Raw genomic sequence first — 26344 nt, 5'->3', positions numbered from 1 at the left:
TCTCTTTTTCACTTCCTTCAAAATCGCTTCCTTCAAAAATATTAGCATTTATTCATTACAGAATAAATATTTTAATAAACAGAAGTTAATGAAATCCATGAACAGTGGCTAGCTTTAAGTTAGACTGACAAAGGGTGTTACCCTCTTATTTCTGTTACGGTGGCATGGTTTAATGAGGCAAAACGTGGTTTTCTGTTACTATCTCTCAGCCCAGTGTACATCTTGAAGGCACTTATTTCATTACCTTATACAACAGTCTCTCTTTTTAAAATCAAAATGTTGGGCAGTAGCCCATAAGCTGTCAACCACAGGGAACTCACTGTGATATATTCATGGTCTGTTCATTTCATTTTTTTCGAAGAGTAATTTTTACCTCTGGGTTCTGTCAGTAGTGCGTAATGGGAGTCTTCTGTTGATTTCAGTGGAGTTTTTGAGAGTGAAGTGATTGCTGGCTTGGGCCCTTAGATTAATATTGCAGGCCGAATCCTGATACCACTGTAACTAGTGGCAAACATTCCATGAAATTTGTGACAGTAAGTATGTGAAAATAGGCACGTAGGACTGGAATTAGATAGTTCACCAAAGATATTATCTAAAATTATTTGGGTGGGTTAGAGTTTACATTCAAGTTACATCAATTACTGTGCTGATCCACATTGGTTTATATTGCTATTATATTTTCCTGTGGTGATGTAAAGCTAGACTCTTACTAAACTTCTGAGTTACTAACCCCAGCGGCCATATCTATTAGTTCTGGAGCTGACACGCTGCCTTTTAAGGAGTTGTCTTACGGGACACTGCGCAGACAGGCAGGATAGCAAACAGTCGCTGAGGAAGAGTGCTTCCTGTTGCACCAGATTTTTATCTTATGCTGACCAGTATATTTAATCATTAAGCTAGCTACATTTTTGTGCTGATTATCCTATTGGGTTTATGTTTAAAAATGTTTTTCTTGGAGATTTCCTCTCTTCTTCCTTCTGCTTTTTTTTGGAATAAACTTGGCTCTCAGGATGACTGGTTGCGTGCGCATGGGCAGCTGGTGGGAGTAATTGAAGGAGAAAGAGGAAAGTATTTTCTAAATACTTAGAAGGTACTTGTAGAGGTTTAGACAGTTGTTGAAGTAGCCCCCAGACTTCCAACTCGGTGCTGGTTGGAAGTTTTCATGGGTGACTGTTGCCATTGAGGGACTGGGAAGAACTTGCGGTTACATTCTTCTCCAAAGGGCACGTTCCTAGAGTGATGAGTCTTGACAAACAACTTAATAAATGATGCTAATCAAGCAGTAAGGAATCCCTTGGAAATTTTTTCAGGAGAATAAAGAGAGATTGCTTGTGAGGCCTTGCCGATTAAATGATTGAGTGTAACTTACCGGTATGTTTCACATACACAGACACCGATTTTATCTCCCTTCCGTTTGTTGCCCGTTTGTTGCCGATCCCCCGTGGGCCGAGCCACCCCCTTCTCCCAGCGCAGCCAGAGATCCCCTCGGCGGGCGGCGGGTCCGGGGCGGGCGGTGGCCCCGGCGGCTCCCGCGGGCCGGGCCGGGCCGGGCCGGGCCGGGCCGGGCCGGGGCGGGCGGGCGGGCGGGGGGGGGCGGCGGGAGGCGCCGCGGCTGCGCTGCGCGGGAGCCGCCATGAGGTGGCGCCCCAGCACCGCCGGGCGCGGTGTGCGGCGGCCGCGGGGTCCGCGGGGCGAACCGCCGTCTTCGAATCCCGAAACTCCTCTCGACTCGAGTTTAAATGAAAAAAACGCCATTGACATCTTTCTGATGCATTTCTAAGCCTTTTTAAATTATTATTTTTTAATAGCAGAGAAGTGAATTTCAAATGTTTCTACACGTTATACTCTTTTTAGGACGTGTCTCCCTAATCGAAAATATTCCAGCGGTAACTCAAGAAACTGTAGCTGATGGTAATGATACTGCAATTAAAAAAAAATATTTCTGCATCAAAATGCTCCTATATGCTGCATTTTGATTAAAAGTCTATATTTTCAGGGAGTAATTTAATTTTCATGGCAGTATTTTAAATCATATGATTTACTTTTGAATCTTTAGTTTTAAAATGTCATTGCTTAGACAAAAATGAATCGTTTGGAAGTTCAAAAGTGAATTTTGAGATTTTCAAGGCAATAACTTGGTTTCGGAAGCTCTTTACACATACTTGAAATGTGTACATGAGGACAAAGTTTTTCTTAGCAACATTTAGGTCAGATTTAATTGCTTGCTTTTCAGTATCCTGTTAGCACTTGCAGTGTGAGAGGTGTTACTCCATTAAATTTTAAAATGCAAAATATGTCATGATGATGTTACAAATTGCCAAAGAAATGAGTTTACTGAATGTAAAGGAAGAGTAATAAACAAGTGGTAAATATTTTTTGCGTACACTTAAAAACAACCACCATGTTAATTGTGGCTGAGTGCTCGTGGCTGTAACTACCACGGTGTAGTCCGTTCAATGCTGGTGCCAGAGGAAAACTGCTTTCTCTGTAGTGGGATTACAGAGAAATTAAGGAATGCCACCAAAAGATCAATGTCTACATAAACACAGATTGACACCTTTGTGAATTTTATCTGGTGTTAGGGGTTTTTACTGTTGCCTCTCAGTCCTAATGTTTGTGTGGTTTTCAATGAATAATAGCAAGATTGCTAGTAGATTTTGTGAAGTCTGTGGCTGTTTTGATTCAGAGTTGGCAACAAAATTTGTACTTTTGTTCAGGGAGTAAAAAAGGGATTTTGTGTTCAGTAATTATTAGGTTCATTTAGGGTAGAATACCTGAAGTTCCTGAACAAGAGGCTCAGGTTCCTTACGTAAAGAAAATATGCATTTAAAGACAAATACATATGTTATGGGAAAAAAAAATGCATTTTTAATTCAGATTCTACCTTTTTTTTTGATAAATATAAGATTAAGAATGTGTTATGATTCATGAATTAATCTAATAACATCCGTGATGACTAAGGATTTTGTATTATTTGTGAGTTTAAATCAAAATCCTTTTTCTCTCTGAGAAGTTTAAGGCATATATTCATACTCTTGCTATAAGCTCTGGAAGGCTAGTAATAGTGATTTTTTGAATGGCTATATATGAATATTTTTATCAGTAAGCCAATTCAACTGATACATTGCTTTCTTTAAAATTATGCACATCAATACCCTCACTGCAATATATTGGTGGTTTAGCTTCCTGAGTAAATTACCATTTTAAACTTAGAATGTTGACTGTCACGATAGAACATATTAAGCTAGAGGACCTAGAGTATTTAAAGATTGCTAGATCCGTATTAAGACTTTTGTAGCTGTAAATTCTGGGAAAATTTGTTTCTCCTAATATAGAAAAACAGAGAAATCCAAGTCTCAGGGGAAACATTAATGCCCCACTTAAGCAGTGTTAGCCTTTCATAAGCAGCAAATCTCATTTCTCTCTGGGGAGTCCCGCCTGGAACGTAAGATAACCTACACTTACCCTTGCTTTATTCAGCGACTCCATAAAATTCTACAGCTGTAGCTGACAGCAGAATATTTAAATGATTTGAACAGTGTAAATGCCTCACGTTCATTTAAATAACTGAAGAATTCAATCACTTGAATGCCAATGATTATTCCTATTGGAGTTTACATTTCAAAAAAGACAGCCCATCTGAATCCCTGTGAGAGCATTAAATTGCTATCTAATTAGAAGTGCAAAATTACATATATTTAAAAGATAATTAAAGGTTTGAAGACTGTTGAATAACTGGTTGTACATATAAATGAATCACTGAAAATTTGTTAGCAATATGTGAAGCTTTTATTCTTTGCTTTCAGCTTTGAAGTTAGGTATAACTGAGCTCATGGGTTTAAGTCTGGTAGTATTAAGATAAAGGCAGATGTTTTTAATTATTTCTACGCAAACTCCAAATAATTATAAGCAGCTGCCAGTTTTACATAATCCCAAATGATAAGGTCCTGAGAATGCAAATACAATCCTAAATGGAGGGGGTTTTTTTTCAGTGGAGTAAATCACATACATGTCGCATTGCTCATCAACTGAAATCCACCTGAAAAAGTGAGCTCAGCTGATATACTCTTTGTCCAGTGTATACGTGTGTGATTTAAATCAGGTTTTGTATTTGCTTTTGCTTCACCCTGTATATTTCCATGGTTTGTTTCATGAGTTTAAACATTGCTGCACCATTTGTAATGCAAACATATTATGAGTGTAAGTAGACAGAATAATTTAACGTGTGTCCCAAGGATTATTTTCTTCTGTTACTTTGCTAGAGGGTTCTATTGTGTACGTGGTACATCTAATTATTCCTACTTTTTCTCCGCCCAGAAACTTAGAATTGCATTATTCTCTTTTCCCTAGCAAATGGCATGGCTCCTGTTGTCAGCTTGTCTCTGCAGTATTTCTGCAAATTTTTATAGTGTGGCAGTTTTTCACTGCCATCTGGCATGAAAAATCAGTCCAAAATAACCATTTTTTACTGCCAACCATAATCTAGGAACTTCTGGATTAACATTTTAAATAATAGGCTTGTCATGAAAATCTCTCTTTGGAAAAGGAAGTTGTTCTTCCTATTTTCCTAAGAAAATCAAGATATTACTTTTTTAAATATTAAAGAGAAGGAGCTTTGTATAGAAGGCAACTTTGGTTTTAACTGGACACCTATGTGTTCTACAAATTCAAGATTAAGGGTAGATAATTGAAAGATCATTTAAGGCCGCAAAGTAGATGCAAATCATTAAATAAAAGTATCACAAAAGATAAATCAAGGTCATGTGAGCAGGAAAAAAAATCCAAATCAAATATAGATCTTAAAAGTCAAGCTGTAGTGATTTACATTGAGACAGGATGCTGCTTCACATGTAGCCCCAGGAAGAATATTTTGGAGCTATGTAGCACATACTGAATGAAAGCTTAGTCACTGCGGATGGTGTTACATATGCAGGTGAAGCAGTGAAGGGAATTTTTCACTACTGGGATTTCTTGGGTTTTGGTTGGGGTGTTTTTTGTTTTGTTTTGTTTTGTTTTTAATGTCAGAGTATAAATCAGTTTACTCAAGTGATCTCTTCCCCTGTCTTCTCACAACTTTCCAACCGTATTTTCCATTACCTTGTCTTTGTCTCATAGTATTTAAATGCTAAGCATTTTATGACAGAAGTATTGTTTTATTAATGGACTGATGTTGAAGGACTTAATTCATATTTAAAGTAATTTGCAGTTTGGAATCATTACAATCCTTGCTGAAAAGTAGGAGGGAAGTGCCTCCCTCCCCTTCCTTTCTGTGCACGTTTACTTAGCAGAGTGGTATGGCTCTTTTTGCAGATGTGCCTCATTCGGGGACATACCCCCCTTTGCAGCCAGGAAAGGAAGCAGCAATTACTCCTGCCTTATTCTGTGCAAAGAGAAAAGACGACACATTTGAAGGACTGGTGAAAGAAACAGATGATTCTGCTCCTAAAGTTGGTGCAAACTGAGCTTTCCCCTTGGAGTCACATCAATAATGAATGGTGTGACTCAATAGCAGTTTATGCTAAGATGGGTAGCTGGTAAAGGTCTCAGTATCAACCATTGCATTGACCATGTAAAGTCAGGCTCAATGAAGTTTCCATTCAAACAGCTGTGGTCTTTGCATTATGTCAATGAGATCTACACTAGGCAATAAATAAGTGGTAGCATTAGTGTTCAGAATCTTAGAGAAGGGAGATAGCTGAATAACTGGCCAGATCAGGGAACTGCAATAATGACAGTGTATTCAGTCTCTGTCTATTTATTTAAAACTGTATGGAAAAGTGTCATTTTAGTTAATGATACTTTTTCTCTGATATTTGTTCATTCAACCTTTCCTATTGAACTTTGTAGACAAGAATACCTTTACAGAATGGCTTAATGTAAGTTACAGTTATTCATGCAATTGTATTGTGTATTTATGTAGAATTCAAGCTCAACAAAATGTATTTCCATATGTTCAGGCTTGTCTCCTCTAAACAAACAAACTGGGATCATTCTCAAATCCTGTTTAGAGTAATACATTATCCTCATTTTGAAGTATTAATCAAAAAATATGAAACTTGATACTATGCTTCAAAATTGGATGAATTTTCCTTACTTTTGTACATAGGATAGTAGTTTGGCAAGGAAGAGGTTTCCCTTGAAATTATTTTACATCTCTAGCTTTTGGTTGTTTAGTATATACTTTCTTGCTACAATATTTTCTCCCAGATAATTCCACAAGTGTGGCTAAGCAAGTTTGCTAAAATCTATTGATGCTTCCAAGGCTGCTATCACAGCAACTTACTCTCCTACCTTCCCATTATCCAGATGGAGCACGTCTGAGAAATTCCAATCACCTTAGACCCAAGGCTTGCAGCTGTTAAGATGTAGCTTGCTCCCTCCATGATCAGATTGCTACACTCTGGCTTTATAAACACGTGGCAGGTCATATTCAATGCAGATGGTTTAGGACTGCTTGTGTTAAAAAAAAAAAATAAAAATCAAAGCAAAGAGTTTAATAATGGCACATGTAAATGGTTGTATATGGGGTGGTGAAAAAATGTGATTCAGTCTTTAAACAGTACACATCACATGTTGTTTGAATCACCCAGTGCTATAAGAGTTTGGCCAAGCCTCAAATAAAAGATACTGAGTAAGATAAAACTCATTCTGATTACCAAACAAAATAATTTCCTGTGTTCTTTCCACAAACAAAAATATGTTGGAGCTATCATAGTTTTGAGCAGACTAAAAGATTCTTGTATTTCAGACCAGATATTAAAAAATTATCAGGGTTTTTTTTTTTCCCCATGGGTTAACTACTATATATCACCATACATTTTATACTGGCCAAAGTAGATTAACAGCACACAATTTAAATCTAGCTCTTTTCCTCACACACTTAAATCAGATTAATCTGGTAAAGCTCCTCGTTTCTGTCTTTCCCAGTGGGTCCTTTAATAATTTGTTTCAATGCTTTATAGTAATCTTGCAGATGGGTTTGGCTTCAGCCTTCAATCAGTATTTTATACTTCACCCAGGAGTCTCAGAGATAAAAAGTTAGATTAGGTTTGCTACCAGAGAAAATGATATAGATGAATGCCATTTTTAAAACCTGGGGAATTGCTTCTATGTCCATGAATAACTTACTAAGAAATTAGGTAAGCAATAAAACTAGAAAGAATCTAGAGAAGAATGGCCAATTGAACAGTAGTGTTATGAAGTATTTTATATCTGACCTACTTGCATTTATGTTTTAGGCCTTAGTTACATAAAGATGTGTAAATTTACTGATGAAAATAAGGTAATATCTTAATGAAGATTAGATTTGTAAGCAAAGTTACCCAGATGCACGAGTAATTGCTATATTTTGGTATCCTGTTCTTGCTGGAAGTTGGTTTTTGTTTTCTCTGCCATCCTTTCCTGAACTGTAACATAAATCTACTCTTCACTTACTGAATTCCTGTGTAGCCAATTAAACAGTAGCCCCTAAACTGTAAGAGATGAATGAAGGGTTAGACATCTCAATACTTCATTAGTTCCTGTCCTAAATGCGTTTAAGAACTTCACTTTCCATTCCTTTGAGTTCTTATAGAGCCTAACCCTTGCTTGAGCGTTGAGGTTTTGGCTTTGTCTCATCTTATCTGAATTTTTAAGATATGAAAGCTTCTAATTCTAGGTTTGCTGCAGAACTCTGAAAGTTTTATCCATCTCTTCATTTGATTCCTTTTGGATATTGTTTTGCTCTTTGAGTGCAAGGTGTGGAATCTATATTATTAAAATAAATACAAACCCCATAATCAATACGATGCAAATACTTTGCCTTATGTTTGAAGTCTACTTCTGCTGTCAGACACACAAGATCAACTTCTATTGTCATAGGTAAGGATTTGCACATGTGTCTGGGAATGCAGTATAGGCCAGAAGCTCTTCAACATCTGTGGGTAAGGATGTAATTAAACATTGGAACCAATGCAGGAGCTGTTTGCTCTACTCAAATGATCCCAGCTAACTTCTGCATAACACTTCTTAGCTCTCAGTATTTCAGAGTTTGACTTTAACAGTTTCTATACTAGAATGACTAAATCAGATCAAAGATATGCTTGGTTAGTTGGTGCAGCCACACAAAGTAGACATAGTTATTCCTTGTCAAGATTGAAGATAATATTGAAAGGCTTGCAAAACAGGTACAAAAATCAACCCCTACTAATGAAGTGGACATTATCCACTCATATTTTATTCTTGTGAGATTTAACTACATTGGCTGCAAATTTTGTACTTCAGTATTTGGGTATAGTTATCTCCTTGGCTATCAGAGCAATCACATAGCAAGAATTAATCATAGCATTGAACTGCTTGAATTCACAGTCCAGTGTATAAGCATGTGCTGAAAGCAGAAATTCTTTACATCTCTCTACCTGTCTGTTGAATAGCATTAGCCTCGAAGTAGATAACCTTGTTGTTACAAGAATGGTAGCTTCTAGCAGAGGGGCAAGAACAGCATGTGAAAGTAGTCTACAGTTGCATTTGCACGAATTCTCAGAATGTAGTCTAAGAGTTACACCAACAGAGTTGCTCTGATTTTTTTATATTCAAAAGAAGAATGATAATTAATTCATGGTTTAATCCCGCATAGTTTCCCAAAAGAATCATCTGTATAAATAATTGGAGTATCCAAGTTATTATGAGCAAAAATTGAGGTTCAGTGAAGCCTCTGCTACCAATATCCCAAAATCTCTTTGTTGTTATGATCCAATAATCAATATTTCTTAAAGCTTGCTGTTCTTCAGGAAGATTTTGTCATGCCTATTTTAAAATACTGTGGTCTACAAAAGCAGCTGTGGGATTCACATGAGAATCTTTTAATTTAGAGAGGAAAAAGTCAGGAAGGGAATAACCTTCTTAATGCTCTGAGAGCAAGTTTTTCTTTGGCCTCTAGTCTCTCTGTAATCTGCAGAATGTGATTGAAGGTTTCTGCACCACTGGCCCCAGTGATGAATTTGCTGTCTCAAGCACTGACAGGTTTGGTTTATGGTATAGTTGGTCCTGCCCTGAGGGAGGAGAGTCAACTATATATACTGCTTCCAGGTACATTTTCTATCCTTCTCTGGTGCTGTTGGTGAGTCACAGAAGCAATTGGAGGATTTTTCACAGTATCCCAATGTCTCCTGTCATACTTCATTGAAAGACTTGTGGTTTTTCCTCCCATTACTATGCATTGTAAAGAAGACCAGATTTCACATTATGCCGATCCTCTCCCAAATTTTTTTTTTTCAATTGTTCTTATAATTTTTCTTAATCAGTGAGGTTCTTTGTTCACAGATCTTCCTAAATACTTTTTTGTTCTTCCACTGAGCAAGGTTTTTGTTCTTACGCTAATAGGGTCTCTGATTTTGAATGTTCAGCAGAGGGCAGAATTTCCTATGTTATAAACATCTTGGTGTCAAATCAATTTGTCACTAGAATGTTTATTTTAAATGTGCGATTTACAATGTAACAGCGACTAGTGATAAAAACCTGTAAATTATCATTATTAGTATATTACTTTTCCCCCATGAAGTTGTAGATAAAATGTAGTATCTGCAAATGTTAACACCATACTTCCCAAGACTTGCATCTTATCTTGTTTAAAGAGAAATGAGTAAACATTTTGTTGATAAGGTTATAGCAAATATATCTTCCTGTACAGCTGAGAGAGCTGGTTTGAGACATTTAACATAAACTACAAGATCAAGGTTTCATGTATTTTCCATATGGGGAGAAGAAGGTGCAACTGCTGACTTTGACTTCCCAGGGTGTCCATCAAGAAAAGCTTTGTATCATGGCAAGAAATGATGCAAATAATGTAGGTTTTTAATTCACAGACAACTTTTATGCAGCAGCGTGGTATACTTTGTATGAATTAAGCTACCTTCTTTTATGTGTATTGCATACAGTCAGCACGCATCCAGCAAATTTTTAAAATCTTCTGATACAAAGTCTTTGTGGAAATAAAACAGGATGTGCTAAATGTGTCACCTTTTTTATGCCAGTATGAAGAGGGGAAGAAACGAAGAAAGCCCAACTACAGTAGTGTGGATCTTTCTGAGGTCGAGTGGGAAGACAGAGATGATGTGGTAAGTGATGTGTTTGAAAACCCTGTCAGAAGACATTGCATGCCATTACTGTACCTGGAAACTAAGTAGTCATTAGAGAGGCCACCTGACTGCTCTCAGGAAGGGAAGGACAATAGGTTCTTTTACTTCATTCAGAATTTTATAACTGTTTTGTATTGATTCTTCCTTACATATGCATATACCACAAACACAGACTCTGTATCTTTGGTAAAACTCATCACCCTTGCATTCTCCACACATCACATCATGTATTTTTGCTGGATAGCAAATACAGTGCTAGAAAAGGGAATAGAAAATCTCTTTAGGGCTGGCCCGGACAACTGCTGAAACTCAGAAATGAAGGAATAGGTTTAACCTCTCTCCATGAGATCCTTCTTTCCTTAATGGAAGTAATGAGAACTGTTTTCCTTAATGCAAAAAATAAAAAAACATCAGACGAATAAACAAAATTGGATTCTTTGACCTCTGTTCAGAGCACATATTCACTCCAAACTCCTAATTTCAGACATATGGGTAGCTGCAGAAGCATGCATTCTATGTCTATCAGCTGTTATGCACACAGTCCTTTCCGTTAAACTAATTTTTTAGTACTGCATCTACTCTGTAGTTCACTCTTTGTCTTATTCGTTCTTACCTTGCAGGCTTAGCCTTTTCTGCAGTACTGTATCAAAAGCTTTCCTTATGTCCATGGCTTAACCTTTGTCTGGTCTTTCTGTTACTTCCTCAATAAATCTGATTTGTTAGACATGATTCGTTTTGTGTGAATCCATGCTGACTGTCCTTAATTAAATCGTAACTTTCCAGGTGTTCCCCTTTCTGTCCTGTAATTTAGTTTTTCCCATAAGTTCCCTACTGCCAAAGTCACGACTGCATGTCTGTATTTTTCATAGATGTCTCCTCAATCCCTTCTCAAATATCAGTACTGTGTTAGATTCTCTGAAGTCCCTCATACCTCTACTTTTCCAGAGAAGTTTTGAATATATCCACTGAAGGTTTCCATATTTACTTTGTCATGTCCTTACGAAATCTGGGATGGATCACGTACAACTGCCCCTGGAGTCTTGTCAGTCTTCAGATGTACTAATTTCTTGATCCCTGTTCTGACATAAGTCTGTATTTTCTTTCTGTCTTACAAAATATATATCTTGCATTTGTCCCTCTCTCCACCCCCTTTGTGAATAGTGAAACAGTTAATTTATATTTTAAGCAGCGTCTGTTTCATCAGGTGATAGATCGTCCTCATCCTCTCCTAGGAGGCAATCTTACTTCCTTATTTAAAGTTTTGTGTTGGTGTACACACTAAAACTTTTTTTAATGTTTCTTGCATAGCTTTGTGGAGTTTTCTATGCATATACTATTTAAGGCTTTCTCATTAGATTTTCATACACTGTAGCAACCTTCTACAATCTTGGCAATCGCGCTGACTTCATACTTTATACCTTGCCTTTTCTCTTATCTTTGATCACATACTACTCAACCAGTTCCTCTGCAAATGACCTTTTAAAATTTCCTCTTTCCTTTCAAATGTTATTGCTGTAGTTAAATACTGCTTTTAAACCTTCATGACTTTTTCTTATTATTTCTTTGTTTTGGTTTGGTTTTTTTCCTTTTTATTTCTTCCAGTACTTTCTCTGCTTAATTTTTACCATTCTAATCTCTCATTTTAAAATATATCTTAGTAGAAATTCAGTGGTTCAGTTAATGTAACACTGAACTATTTCTATGACATTGAAAATTATATTTTATTTAGAATTGAGATTCTATCTGCATACACATGAAAGGAAAAAGTACAGATTCAGCTTTTCTAAGTATTTCCTTTTTTGAGACCCCTAAGCTCTGTCACTTTTTCAGAAAATTTCTAGCAAAAAATAAGTTTTGTCTGTCCATAGGCTGCAGAAAGTTTATTCACAGTTGATGAAAGATACATACATACATTTTATCCGAATCTTTCACTTAAAAAGTTTGTGAAAAAATATTTCTCAATTGTAACATAGAAACAAGCAGCCTTTCCAGTAGTTTCATCTTTTGAAGGAGAGAAGAAGTTAATCTACATTACAAATAGACTAAAGTGAGCATTACCTTTTTAGAAAAGATCCAGGTCCACTGCCCAATATTTAAGAGTAAAAAAATAGATAAATCCTAAGTGAAATTAATTTTGATAAATATTTAATACATAATAGAAAAACCTCTACATATTTTGTTGTAGCTTTGGAGCAGCAATAAAAACAATTTTCACTCACGTACAGTACAGGTGTGTTGTAGTGACTTCCTTGAATGACCGCCATCTATCAATGCTAGTAATTCACCAGTGCATGCCTGAATATGGAGGCATTCTTTGATAAATAATCCCCCCAGCAGATAGGTTTTGTAAAAAAGCTGACACATCTACTCTTTGGTGATTATTGACAAGTGTTATCTGAAAAAAACAGCAGTTGTATTAACATTCCAAATGTTGTCCTCATACTTCATCAATGTCACACACAAGTGGAGACCTTCATGCAAATATGTAAATAGGAAAAAATACAATGTCAAACAAGTAATATTTTTACAGCTATTTAAAAAAGCAAACCTGGTATATCATTACAAGTTTTTTCTGTTTGTGTGAAATATGTAAGTCATTTATACCATGTTACCTTCAGAGGGGCTGGTGGTCAGAAATACTAATAGAAAAATAAAGGAGGAGTTATGAAATAAAGTAATATTGGAGCTACAGGCAGAGTCATTATTAGCATTAGACCTAGAATGAGAATGAAATTTGAAGGAATTTCTGTAGATTATTGTAATGAAATTCATCTCTTTATGCAGCTTCTTTGATGTGAGGATCTGAATGAGTGTCCAAAATGTGTGTTATTTTTATTGATTTTTTGTAATAGGCAATTCCTTAATATTGTTATTTTTGAGTGAAAATGGTAACTAATATTCTGTAGGAGCCTTAAAACTTTGTGAAATAACTTACTGATTTGAAAGCTACATGTAGCTCTGCTTCACCCAAAACCTTGGAATTGATGTTCTTGATTTTTTGCAAGCTTGAGTAGTAAAGCATTGTTTATTCAACTGTAGAGGGAAAGAATTAATGTATTCATATAACTGTTTTTAATAACACAGAGAACTACTAGTATATTTTTTTCTCCCGTGAAACACTTATATGGAAGTTGATTAAGACATTTTCTTACTTTTTACCACATTAATTTAATGGTTACGTAGTTTTCCAAGAATACAGAATGATCTCATGCTATAGCAGTGAAGCTGAGTTGTTAGCAATTGATTGGGAGGTATTTACTTGAAGGAGTAATAATGCATATTACCCTGAAGAGGTGAAGTAATAGGTTTTCTCTAGTCATCCAATAAGGAAAAGGTGGCAGAATTGAGGTTAGAATTTTTTTCACCATGAAATAGATTTGGTGTAAGTTTATATTCATCGGTCAATTTTCCACATTAACCGTACCTGCTATCTTGCTGTTACTGCATTTTATTAGAAATAGAAATCTTAGCATCAGCTTATTAAACTAACCGTGTGTTCCAGCAAAGTTTGGGAATATGCAGTCCCAAAGACAAGAAGTTTCAATTTGGACAGAAACCTTTTTCTCATTAGCTCACTTCTTAAAATTCTTTTATTATAATTTCTAGCTGAATGAAATATTTTTTTCCAAATAAAAAAGACCATGAATGAATGTTTTGGGGCTTGAAGCCAACTGAGGCAGTACTTATTTTATGCATTTGAGGAGGGAGATGAAAATGCAGAAGAGCCGAGAAACCAGATTACAAAGCCAAGAAATGTAATCACAGCAAACAAAATTAAAAAAAAAAAAAAAAAGAAGAAAAGTAAAACTCTAAATCCCACATGCAGACTTGATCTTAAACACTACTGAGAGTTTGGAGGCCCTTTTAGTAAATCTATGACTTGCCTGAGGCTTGTGGGAGGAATGGGTCTTAGACAACTGCAGGCACCAATAGGAAAAAAATGAAAACCATGTTAAAGATAAATGGAACTGTTCTGTAAATGTTAGAAAGTAGATGGTTAATTAGGACCAGCTCTCCAAGTCCAAAACCACAAAACTTAAAATGGGAAACTATTTCCAGAATTGCCTATTATGTATTGTTAAAAAAAAATCTACAGTAAAATATATGCTTTATTTTATACATGCCTCCAGCTAAAAATTATTCTTTTACACTCAGTGACAGAAGAGTAAGACTGTTAATTCAAATCTAGATGCCCTAGAATTAAATTTAAAGAGCTGCAAAGTTTGTAGCCTTTGATAGGTCAGCCATGCTCAACTTGTTCAAGAGAACAAAACCAGATATTTCACTGGCAAGTTTGGTCATTCTATTTTCACTCCACAGTAACTCAAAAAGCCTGCAGAGTGCATTGATATGACCACCTTCACAAGGTTTCATTAAAATCTGACTGAATTGCCCAGGTTGGCATGAGGTACTAGAGAACAGGAGATATTTATTCAGCGAGATGTCCAAAATTGTGTTCAGATAGATGAACAATAGAAGAGACATAAAAATGCTCATTTTGTCAATATTAGTCTGCATTTTCAATATCCCTCAAGAGGGAGGGGAATTGGTTGGTGATCATGACATTTTCCTATTGTAATGAAAATTACAGCTGCGAAAGATTTATAGGTGCTTCTTACCACAAAAAATCCCACAAGTATAGCAATTTTGTAATTGAAGATATCCTGAAGCAACCACTTAACACTTTTTGCATCTGTGCCATTAATTAAAAATACAAGCAAAAGAAGCTGTTTCTTCCATTTTTAAATCTAAGAGCATCCAAATAAATTACTTCCTTATATGGATGGTATACCTGCTAAACAGTAACTTATTTCTTCTCTAAACTCATGAACTGTTAAATAGGCAAATTCAAGACACTGAGGCTGAGGACTGCTGAAAAGCCATGTCTTGTCATTCTTCAGTTTCAGCCCAGAGACACTGCTGTCAGACTAGCTGTCTCAGGGTAGCGTGCATTCATCGTCAGGGATGCTGCAGGTCATTTTGGCTTTTAGACCTGGGAGACAATAGATGTTGGGGGTTTTTTTCACTCTCCTTTTCATCATCAGGGCATGTTGACCTAAGAGAGAGGCTGTGTCAGCTGGTGTACTGTGGGAAGAAGGCTCTTTCCTAGGGAGAAAATAGCTGTACTAAGGGAAGACCTTTTAGAGGTGATGGATAAAGGACTTTGCAGCACAGATTTGGGAGCCTGCAGCTCATGTAGAGGCTAGAATAAAGTTACTGAAAAACAGTGTTTGTGATAATCTAAAAAGTAACAAATTTAACTTGCAGAGCAGCAGGTAAATCATTGTATATAAACCCTTTTTCCTTCGTTTTCTGTTTTCCCTAGCTGCTTTGAGTTTTTGGTTTCTATAATAATGAAACCTATTTTTGAAGGGGATTTAAAAAGTCTCTTGGATGACTTTGAGAGGGAGAGATCCAGGCCAATTCTTAAAGCTGTGTCTGAACCAGGCCTTACATTACAGAGAGAAAATTTATTACTTTGCAAGGAGTGCCTGGACACCAATGGACAACAGAGGGAATCTCAGAGCACTGCAGCTGTGAGTTCCCATTGAAACAGGTTGCTGATCAAATGGGCTGTCATTCTTTGCTAGTTCTAATTTCTGATGCAGTTAGAATGCACTTTCTCGTACTAGTTTAGGATGCAGCCCAATTTAGAGTATAAAGCAGAAGAATGAATAGTGGGGTTTTCTCTCTTTTGCTTTGTAATTATATGTATAATTATTGATGTATTTAAACATTGAGCCCTGGTCTAACTTCAGCTAAATCTGGCTGGGAACCTACTCCTTATCTTCCTATGCACTAACTGCAAAATAATAATCAATTACACAGTTTGTCCCACGTAAGATCCAGATTACTACACAAAGAACTATTTTACTATGAAGGATGCTGAGAGCTCCTATTTTATGTACCTCAGCAACTTGCCTAAAGTTGTGCAGCAGTAGTCTTGGCTTATACACTCAATAATAAAATCTCTAAGGTTGTTTAGTGTGTAGTAGAACTACTGAAAATGAAGAAATGAAGAAAATTAGGCAAATACTTAGGCCAAATAGGTGTACCGGAGAGCTCAGAGTTGAAAGAATTACAAAAAATGCAAATAAAAGAATTGACACACATTTCCTTCATTTCAGCTCCGAAATGCAATGGTGAATCGGAAAACAGGGAAATTCTCCATGGAAGTGAAGAAAACAGTGGACAAAGGGGTACAATGTATAAAATATTATTCCAACTAAGTACAAAGAAAGTAGTTAATTTTTTAACAGTTTTTAAGATTGCCATAAATATGATTCACTGCAGTATTTTTTTTCACTCACTGGATGTAAACCTTGCTTTTAATTTTATCAGTGACTAATCACTTGATGTTTTATACATTTCTTATAGCAAACTAACTTCTTCCCCCCCTTCCCATTCTGACTTTTTTCTTCTGAATCTAGAAGCGGGTGTTGGTGATGACAAATGACTACTATTATACAGACATCAAGGGTACTCCATTCAGGTAGAGCTGACCATAATAAATGGACATTTCATCAGACTCATTGGATTTGCGTTTGTACAGAGCTTGTGAACTCATTAAAAACTCATCAGTAAAAGTTGACAATGAAATATCCTTGGACAGTGCTGAAAATAGCAAGGAAAAGGAGCCTACCAGCATTCCTTTCAGCTTTTCCAGGGATGGAAAGTTTGTGCAAACTCACAGTGTTTGTCATGGCTTACATTTCATTAAAAAAATATTCACTTGAGGTTTACATTGAACGAAAGGCTTTCGCAAATACTTGGAGAGCTATAAATACTATAATCCATTTAAGTAACTACATATTGAGCCCCATTTTCATTTTTTTCCACAACAAAAATGTAATGTAAAATGAGATAGTATTTCACTTCCAATTTGAGGTTTGGATATTTTGTTTCTCTGAACTACCTTTGGTGTATTTGTATAACTAAAACTGAGTAAGTCAGCTATGTTATTTTGGCATGCGTCTTAGGAGGAAGAAAAAAAAGAAAAGAAAGATAGGAAGTCACTTTAAAAATGCTCATATTTGAATTAGAAATAATCCATTAATAAAAGAATACTAACTGTACATTATGCGTAAAGCAAAAGGCTGATAGTTGCAATACTCAACTGAAATTTTCTTCAGTGGAACCATTTCACAGAACTTGAGCTACATTTCCACATAGAGAAAATATAGACATATTTCTCTGATATCTAATGCATGTGTTTATTCTTGTTAAAATTTGCACATGGGTGGTAAAATTTTTGCTTTGTTTTTATTTTGTGTGTTTGTTGTTGTTAGCCGGTTGTTTTCTGCTTGTTGTTTGTTTGTTTTTTTTTTTCCTGTGGCACTGTTTCTTACCCGTTACCCATAAACAGATATGGGGTTACATATATGGATGCAGTGCGAGTTTTGATTCTAAGGACAAAAATGTATTAGGAAAAATGTCCTGTCTTTTTCAGCATGGTCTGTATCTAGTTTTGATGGGTAGGGGTATAGATTCAAGAAGACAGCAGGGGCAACATTTATTAAAGCACACGCTGTAATGTCAAAGTTTTTTACTGCTCAGCTCATTTCCAGGTTAAGCTGTTGATTGCAGCATATGTGCTCTTGGAGTTGGTGCCTCTACATATACTTAAAGTATCAGCCCACTCATTTTCAGTCTTACTGGTTACCGGCAGGTTCCTAGCCTGATACAATCCCCTTGAATGAATGAATGCCAGATGGTGTTCTGTGTATGTGTTCGGTAGGAAGAGGCATGGGATCCCCCAGCCAGTTCGTTAAACATGAATACTTTAAATGGTAGACTGAAAACCAAACCAAAACTGGGTATGTAACTGTTGAGAGTTTATGAAGCTGAAGTCAATGCAAATAAGTTAAAGTAGCTAAAAATATGAATCACAGAAAAATTAGTCCAAGAGGAGTCATGGTGCTGTTGTCACATATGAAATACTTTCCCTCTCAGTAGCTCCATTGATTCCCGCACTTATGTAGTTTCTCAACAGCTTAGTCTGATTTACAAAAGATTGTCTCCTTCATTGTAAGGCCATGGGCATGTTCAAGGCTCAGCTGAAGAAATCTCATGCTGGGTGAACAGCAGTGAGCTTAGAGGGCCTGTTTATTAGTTTGCCAGAGAATAATGGTTTACTGCACTTCTAAGCACACATAAATATAGCTGATTGTTGCAGGCACATCAGAACTGAAACAGCATTGAAGCAGCTAGTTGAACAATAAATATGAGCAGTGAGGATTTGGAAACAAACCGTTTTAAAGTTAATCATTGTACACTAGCTGGAAATGTTGGAAATGAAAATAGCTCTGAATGTCTGTTATTGTTTGTCTCACAGATTTCAAGGTCTGCTTTATTTCTCTGCACAGTTTAGGTGTGGCTCTCTCTAGAGGACATGGAAAATATTTCTTCAGAGGGAACGTAACTGTAGAAGAAGGTAAGATACCCACCTTCTCATGTTGCTTACACAGTAGTTTTATTGTTGATTTGGTAGACCTGAAGCTTCTGTTTGTCTGCAGATTCCATAAGGGAATTAGCTTTTTTAAATTTCTCGTTTGTTTGTTTGTTTGTTTGTTTAACTATCTTTTACTTCATTTGATTTTTTACTTCATTTATATTAATGATAGACTGTTTGTGAATCTTCTTTAGATGGGGATCATCTTCCCTCTTCCTTTCTTAATGTTGCAGAGTCACTCAGGGTCCAATGTTAATTATTTGTGGTGTTTTCTGAATGAAGTAACCACTAGAAGCACTGTAGTGGCTATGCTTTTTTGTTCACAGACTACACATTATGAAATCTTTCAGAGCTATAAATACTTTGGGCATTGTCTACAGGGATTTACATTTTGCATTTTTATAGCAACAGTAGAAGTAACCAGGGGAAGTACAGTTCTTTCTTTATGGTTTTACTTTTTGATAAGTCCACAATTAAAATGACTGGAGGAGTCAGCTGCAAGTGGTGATAAAGTTGTTTGGCAACAAGATCGGAAGCAAAGGTTCCTGAAGATGAAGGAAGAGCAGAGGCATTTCAGAAGAGTGAAGAGAGGACTGAGAAATTTTAGCAGTTGCTGAGCAAAAAATGTTTTGACAGAGGAATGCTTTCTGATTTTATGCTTAAGTCTCTATGTCCAATTATGCTACTTGTTTTGTCAGCGATAACAAACAAAATAGTTAATTTCTTCGGGTCTTTGTTGCTCAGATGTATTTCAGACATGAATATGTTCCTGTACCCGGTAGAGATGTAAAAAAAATGCTTTAAAGTTTGAATCACTTGTACAACAAATACATGTCTAGATAGAAAACGCAGCAGGAGACATGGAGCTGCTTACTCTCCAAACTGTTCCCAAGATGCCTCTCACCTATTTTCTTTAGTCCAGCCATACATCTCGGCTAGTCTGTCTGATATTTTCTTCCATATGCATCACCAGACATATTAACATAGCCATAACTAACTGTTCCTTTTCTTCCACTCTTGCCTTCACTGATTTTCTGTCATTGACACCTCACTGTCCTCCCCAAGGACTATAATTATCCTTCTAGTTTTGACTTTCCTGCTTTCCTTACTCACTGTAGCTCTATCATTGCTTATTATGTAGTCAGGGGGTTCAAACCCAGACCCTGCCTTCTGAACCCTCTTTGCTTATTGTCTATTGATAAGTGTTTTAAGACTTTTTAAAATTGCCAAGTACATTTTTATTGTCCTATATAACTAATGATACAGTTCTTATTTACAAGCATTTGTGTGACCTGTTGGTACAATAAACCTATTCTGAATGATCCTGTAAATTGTTGTTTGTGTTCATGGGCTGTGTGCTTGTTTTGAGGGAATTGTTCTTTTTAAAGATTTTTTTCTCTTTTAGAAGAGAAAGAGAACAACTTTCGTGAAATGAGAGGAATGTATTTTAACATAAAGAACTTTACTAGCCAAATAGAACAAGAGAGTATGAATAGGTGTCTTTTACCATTCTGTTTTGTTTTGTTTTGTTTTGTTTTCTCAAGTTTTCTTCTAAACTTCAAATATATCATGTGAGTTATTTGTATGAGTTACACATATCAGCACAAAAAAAGTTTTTCCTACCTTTTCAGTTTTAGAACTCATTTAGTTGGCTTTTGCCAGTTTGTTAGACCCTAAAGTGTATTTGAACATAGTTTACTGTGATTTATTACACTGTGGTAATAATGCACTTTCCAAGAAGGAAGGGTTTATGTTATGGAGTGTATGTAAATAACCATCTGTTACCCAGACTGCTCCCTAAATAACCCATTATTATTCCTGTTACAGGTTTACATGATTTAGAACACCCTGATGTATCTTTAGCAGATGAATGGTAAGCCTTAAACAAAGCATGAAATCAGTGTCTGTTACCCTTCTGGGTTTCATACTGTTTGTGCTTGCTGAGCCCAGTTCTTTATGTTCAAAGACAAAGAGAGATCATGCTTATACATATTAACATTTTAATGTATTGACAATGTGTTCACAGGTCCTATTGCAACACTGACTTACATCCTGAACACCGTCAAATGACTCAGTTAGAAGCAATTAAACGCTACCTCACAGGAAAAGAGCCATTGCTCCAATGCAAGTATTTTGTTAAATATGTGGGTAGTAGCCTTTCTACTGTTTCTACAAAATGCAAAGCTACTTAGTTTAACCAGTATTAAATCGAGATTGGATTGCTTGACTGATGTCACTTTGGAATTTCATTTGGTTTTGAGCTTTTTCCAGGGTATTGATAAAGATATTGACAATACAAAATTCTGACTTTTAGTAAACAATAAGCCTGAACCAAACGTTCAAGTTGCTGTTCAGATTTTATAGCTATACTATGCAATATTATCACTCCATCTGGTTTTATAAATTAAACAGGATTGGTCTGAATCAATCCTTGGATCATGCCTCTGAAGAATATGCCAGATATTTCATAAATATTTTAGGGACAGTGTGTATGCAATTAGCATTTCTGAACTACAAAGCAGAATTAAAAAATTTGAGAGGGATAAGTGCATATTTTGTCTATTTGCAGAGATGCAGAGCTTTTGTGACTCTTAGTAGACCTAATTGTTTTACGTCATGTGCAAATGTGAGCATTAGATAATATGCACATGAATGTGTGACGTGGAGAATTATTTTTTGCTTTTTAATCCAAAATTGTTGTTAGTGCAATGAAATTATATATGTAAAACTGCATTGTGGCAAAATACCATGTAATATTACATAGTAGATGCTTAAGAGTGCAAAAAGTTTAAATGGATATCACAGCTAAAATATAGTGCAGCGTGAAAAATTATTGTTTAGTCATCTAAAAAGAATTCTCTCTGTATGCACGTATGTTTACTGCTTTTAATATATTGTAATAGGTGATAAAGAATTGATCCAGGAAGTTCTGTTTGATGCAGTCGTGAGTGCGCCAATTGAAGCTTATTGGACCAGTCTAGCATTAAATAAATCAGAGTAAGCAAGCTTTGGGTCAGTCGTTATGTGTCAGTCATGGGTGAATTTTTAATAGTTATGTTGGTGAACTGGTGGAATACCTAACAGATCCTGATATGCATGAAAATATTATTTTAACCATTTGATCCTGAGTACCACCAATTTTGAGTTCAGTGTTATGTGTTTATGTTGCAGTGTATGTCATGATGGTTACTTGTAAGGTTACCCAGGTTTCATGATATAACTAATGAAAATGTATGCTAACTGCAGCTTACAGTTCCAAGTATTTCTAACAAACCATTTAGAGTAATTGAGAAATATAATGCAAAATTTAGCAAAATTATTCATGAAATTGGTAATTTGTCTCAGAATAAATTATATATGGTAAACCACTGATAAAATAATTTCTTTAATCCTTTTGTTTTGTTTGGTTTGGTTTGGTATGTTTTCCAGAACTAACTGGGATCTAGGTTCCTGTTATAGATAATTGGGAGAGTAGCTGTTCCTTTTTAGAATTTACATGTTTTACTTAATTCATCTATGTTATGATGTATTAAGGTGTTCTATTATATACATTAGAGAAAATAAGTGTTAAGATTAGCAGTTTGCATGAAATACTGTGGATGAAGGGCAATTCTGAAGATCATGCCAATTTTGCTAAATTTGAACCATTTTTTAAAAGCTGATTAAAAAACCATGTTTCTGTGAAGCACATACTCATACTGAATAAGTAAAATCAACGTGATAAGATCTGATTCATCAAACTAAGGATTATCCAGGCTCCTCTTAGAAGATAAAGATAAGAAATTGTTGCATGCTAATATACTGTAGACATTGATGAATTTACATAGAGGCACAACGTGTCATGGAATCCTCCTACACAATGCAATAACAGATCTGTTAAACACAAGAAAGACAGCTGCAGGAGGATGCTAGTGGGAGACTTTTGATCCCCTTTCATATTCTGACTTGCACTAATGAGACAGGCCATTTATTGAAGAATGAAGTATGAGACAGCAAGATGGCTAAGGCTATTGTCCCTGGTTTTGTGATATGACTGAGGTTCTCGTAGCCATGCGAGAACTAATTTTAAGGTAGCTAGCTTGGTGCTGATAATGCACCAACAGAGTTAAGCCTGAGCTACTTGCCACATTTTTTTCCTAAATTGGGCTAAAGCCTAACCTGATGGCAGCTACTCTGAGCTAGCTGTTTTAAATCTAGCTCAGTTTTTGCTTGCTTGAGCAACAGTCACATCTATGACTTTAAGCATAAATATACCACAGAATTATTGAATGATGTGGGAGCAAGATCTGGAATTCTTGCGCATTATTCTTGAATAACTGGGTGCCAGTGGTTATTAAATAGTTGGTATATAGCTATGCCACATGTTTTTATTCCATGGCTTCCATGTAATTCCTCCCCACAAATCCTACCAAATTTACTGTCTTTGACTTTTTAGTGACTCTAGGTCTAAATAGCATTTCTACATTGTATGTGTTCCAAAACCCATGTGACTTCAATGAAAAAGTAGCATTTAAAAAATAAATTAATAAGGGAACTATAATTAAAATATTATCTTTCTCAAAAATGCGTACACTTGTACTTTCTGTGACCAGTAATATAACTTTATCTGTTTACTGTCTGGAAATATTATCGTTGCTCGTGTTCTGTTCTATTTCAGAAACTCTGACAAGGGAGTGGAAGTTGCCTTCCTTGGAACACGGACTGGACTATCCCGCATCAACCTGTTTGTGGGTCCAGAACAGCTTACTAATCAGTAAGTAACAAAGCTATGCTTGGCAGCCATGTAAGAAAAGAAGAAAAAAATTTATTTTTAGGAACCCTGTCTACGTTTTCTTCCAGGGTTTTACACTGATGCACTAAAATACATAGCATAAGTTAGAAAGATTTCATAGGATCTCTTACATAATTTCTTCAACTGGAACAATTGGAACAATGAGCTATTTTACACCTGTAGCCCATACATTTACCTTCTGCCCCTCCCTTGGAGTTAGCCTCACACCTACCTTTGTCAGAGCAGAATTGTGAATATGCTACATCTGCAGCTGATGATATTTTAATTTTTTTTTTAGTATCCCATCTAACCTCAAATATCTGTAGGCTTTTTCAGGGATTTTGCATCTTTGTTATGAAAATTTTTTTGGTGTTAAAGCCAAGTGACAGAACTGGACTGGGTGTAAGAGCAATTGGGAGACCTCATCATTCAAGGGTTTCCCATTTTGCTTGGAGAAGATGTAATCTAGTGGAGGTGCAGGTCTCTTAAAATGGAGAGCTATAAAATATGGTCCCATAATTAATGAATTTTTCAGGCAATTTTTTGATAATGTGAGGCAAATCTGTATGCATTTTGAATGTGAAAGAAAATATGCACTTGGTGTTTATGATAAATTAAGTTTATTGAATATAAAATGATATGATGCTTATCTGACCACAAAAGATTGTTGTAGTGTGAGTAGCCTGACAGATGAGATCAATAGCACTGCAATTTGTTAGTCAGACAGCAAACCAGAACAATAGCATGGAGACCGTAGTTGCTCCTTTCAGTGACACAAACTTTCTTCTGTCTACATTCCATGAGATTATTGAAGAATAAAGCAGGTAGTTGTCCTTTACCACCTCTTACATATTATTTGGAAAGTAGGCTGTTAAATTACTTTCTTTCATTACTTAAGAGTGAATGCCAGTGGCAGCAAACTACCAAATCTCCAGTGCCTTTTCCACTTTGTACAGTTCACAGTTCTTGCATTGTGCTGAGAGAAAAAGACTTTTTAGACTAAGCATTTATGTTTGTATACATCAGTACAAATGTTTTTAGTGGTACTTAGAGGCACTATTTTTTTAGTACTTTTTCAATCCTTCACAAAAAAAAACAATTGCAAGTGTGTCACAAATAATTATTAGGGGCTAAATTTAACCCCTTAAAGTTGAACAAATGGTATTAGAAAAATTGTCTCAAACCATTTCCTTTCCGAAAAGGTTGCATTTTGTTTTTCCTTGTCTTTCAAAGCTAGAAACTATTGTGTGCCATGCAACAAACAAGTATTTTCTTTCTCTCTTCTTTCTCAAGAGATTTCCTGACAGCTGAAGATAAAGAGAACATTTTTAATGCTGACCATTTTCCACTCTGGTACAGAAGAGCTGCTGAGCAAATACCTGGGAGCTTTGTCTATTCAATCCCATTTAGTACAGGTCTATAATTTTGTCATTGTCTAAATGCTGAACCATATATGATGCTGAAAATATTCCAATTATGTCAGTATTAAGCAGGCTCTGTAGCCAATCTCAAATGTTAATCTAAAATATGCATTGAAATTTGTGGCTAATTTACTGGTCCTTTGACCCGGTGCATCTTTCACAGGGCTCCAACTGAACCCACAAGATGTGATGTAATAGTTTTCCTAATGTTTGTACAGGTTGAACTTACAGCCTAGTATTTTAAGCAAGACAAGTCCAATAGAGCAAGCATCCACGTTAATAAGAAGCTCTACGAGTTGACATCTTTGTCGTCACTTTTAGCAGAGAAGGCAAAAAAAAAAAAGATTATGCATTTCAGTCTTTTAAGCTTGTGTTGGGATGCAGGGGAATTTTGAAATGGCAGTGCCTGTATGTTCTGTGCATATGCAGAACATGATGTTGGCTGTCTTATTTCTAGAACTAAATCTACATGAACTGTTATTTCAAACCAGAGGAAAAAAAGCTCAATTTCCTCATTCTGCGATATGTTATTTCAATTTGATTTTTCTTTTTCTTAATACACCCTGCAGAAACCGCAAACAAAAGCAATGTAGTGACAGCCAGTACTGCTATTCAACTTTTGGATGACAGAAAATCTCCAGTTGTTGCAGGTAATATTGTTGTAGTTTATTTGTTTTATTAATTTGTTAAAGCAGCTTATGAGTTCCTCACTTTCTCTTTTGGGTTAGCAGGAATTAAATGTAGAAATATGATCTTCTAAGAAGAGAAAAGGGGGGAAAGATGGGCCTATAAAATGTAATTGAATGACTTAGTGTAGAGAACATTTAGTGCCTCCTTTCCTTGAGAACTTGATCCTTTATTAATTGACTCTCTAAGCTCCATGTAAGCTATGGAGTTTGACAATGGAAATAACCATTATCAGTAAAGAATTTTTAGTAGACACAGTTCTTTATCATCATAAATCACAATATATTATTTTAAGGTGAAGACAATATAGGAAAGGACTATCTGATGTGTAAAGGTTCCACCCAGTCTTCAGGTTTGAAAATCCTGTCCTGTAACAAATTATACAAAGTGGTCATTTTGTCTAGATTATCAGAGATGTGATTTGATTAGAGTATATAAATTGAATACCTAAGATCTAAGTGTATCAGTCAAGAGTATAACAGTACCTAAAGACTAAAAGGTTAAGTTTGACAACTACAGATTAGAGACAAAATATACAGATTTAAAAATGAGAGTAATTAATTTTTAAGTTGTTGGACATTCCTCAGTCAAGTTCAGATGCTTTTCTGAAAAATTTTCTCTAGTTCCCAGTGGTTACTGGCTTTGAAGAAGGATTTAATTTAGAGAAGTCTCATTGTTGTTATGCCAGAAATCAAGCTCTTTTGTCTCAGGGAAAATTATGTACCTACTGCACAAAACAAGAACCACCTTTTTTTTTTTCATACTTAAAATATGATTTAAAATGCAGTAAGATACCGTGAATGTAATCCTGAAAGAGCAAGAATGTGGCAGATAATTGGGAAATCTCTAATCTGTTTCCTCAAACACAGAATATCTCCACCGATAATAATAGTTTTTA

General features: G+C 35.8%; 1 protein-coding gene across 4 annotated transcripts in view; it reads left to right on the top strand.

Annotated features, from left to right (window-relative positions):
* The window catches only part of CACNA2D3 (calcium voltage-gated channel auxiliary subunit alpha2delta 3), a 470721-nt gene that overhangs the window by 357266 nt on the left and 87111 nt on the right, over positions 1–26344 (top strand). For all 4 annotated transcript variants that reach the window (XR_012634269.1, XM_074914174.1, XM_074914173.1 and 1 more), the window contains 10 exons: positions 10011–10094; positions 16244–16315; positions 16547–16608; positions 18482–18549; positions 20395–20440; positions 20594–20691; positions 21471–21564; positions 23225–23320; positions 24632–24753; positions 25329–25409. Coding sequence is in view for 3 of the 4 variants with exons in the window: in XM_074914174.1 (XP_074770275.1) it covers positions 10011–10094; positions 16244–16315; positions 16547–16608; positions 18482–18549; positions 20395–20440; positions 20594–20691; positions 21471–21564; positions 23225–23320; positions 24632–24753; positions 25329–25409 (823 nt within the window). In the remaining variant the exon portion in view is untranslated. The remainder of the gene's footprint in view (positions 1–10010; positions 10095–16243; positions 16316–16546; positions 16609–18481; positions 18550–20394; positions 20441–20593; positions 20692–21470; positions 21565–23224; positions 23321–24631; positions 24754–25328; positions 25410–26344) is intronic.

The sequence above is a fragment of the Athene noctua genome, chromosome 10, assembly GCF_965140245.1.
Source record: "Athene noctua chromosome 10, bAthNoc1.hap1.1, whole genome shotgun sequence".
Lineage (NCBI taxonomy): Eukaryota > Metazoa > Chordata > Aves > Strigiformes > Strigidae > Athene > Athene noctua.
This window is presented reverse-complemented; position numbering and strand designations above follow the sequence as displayed.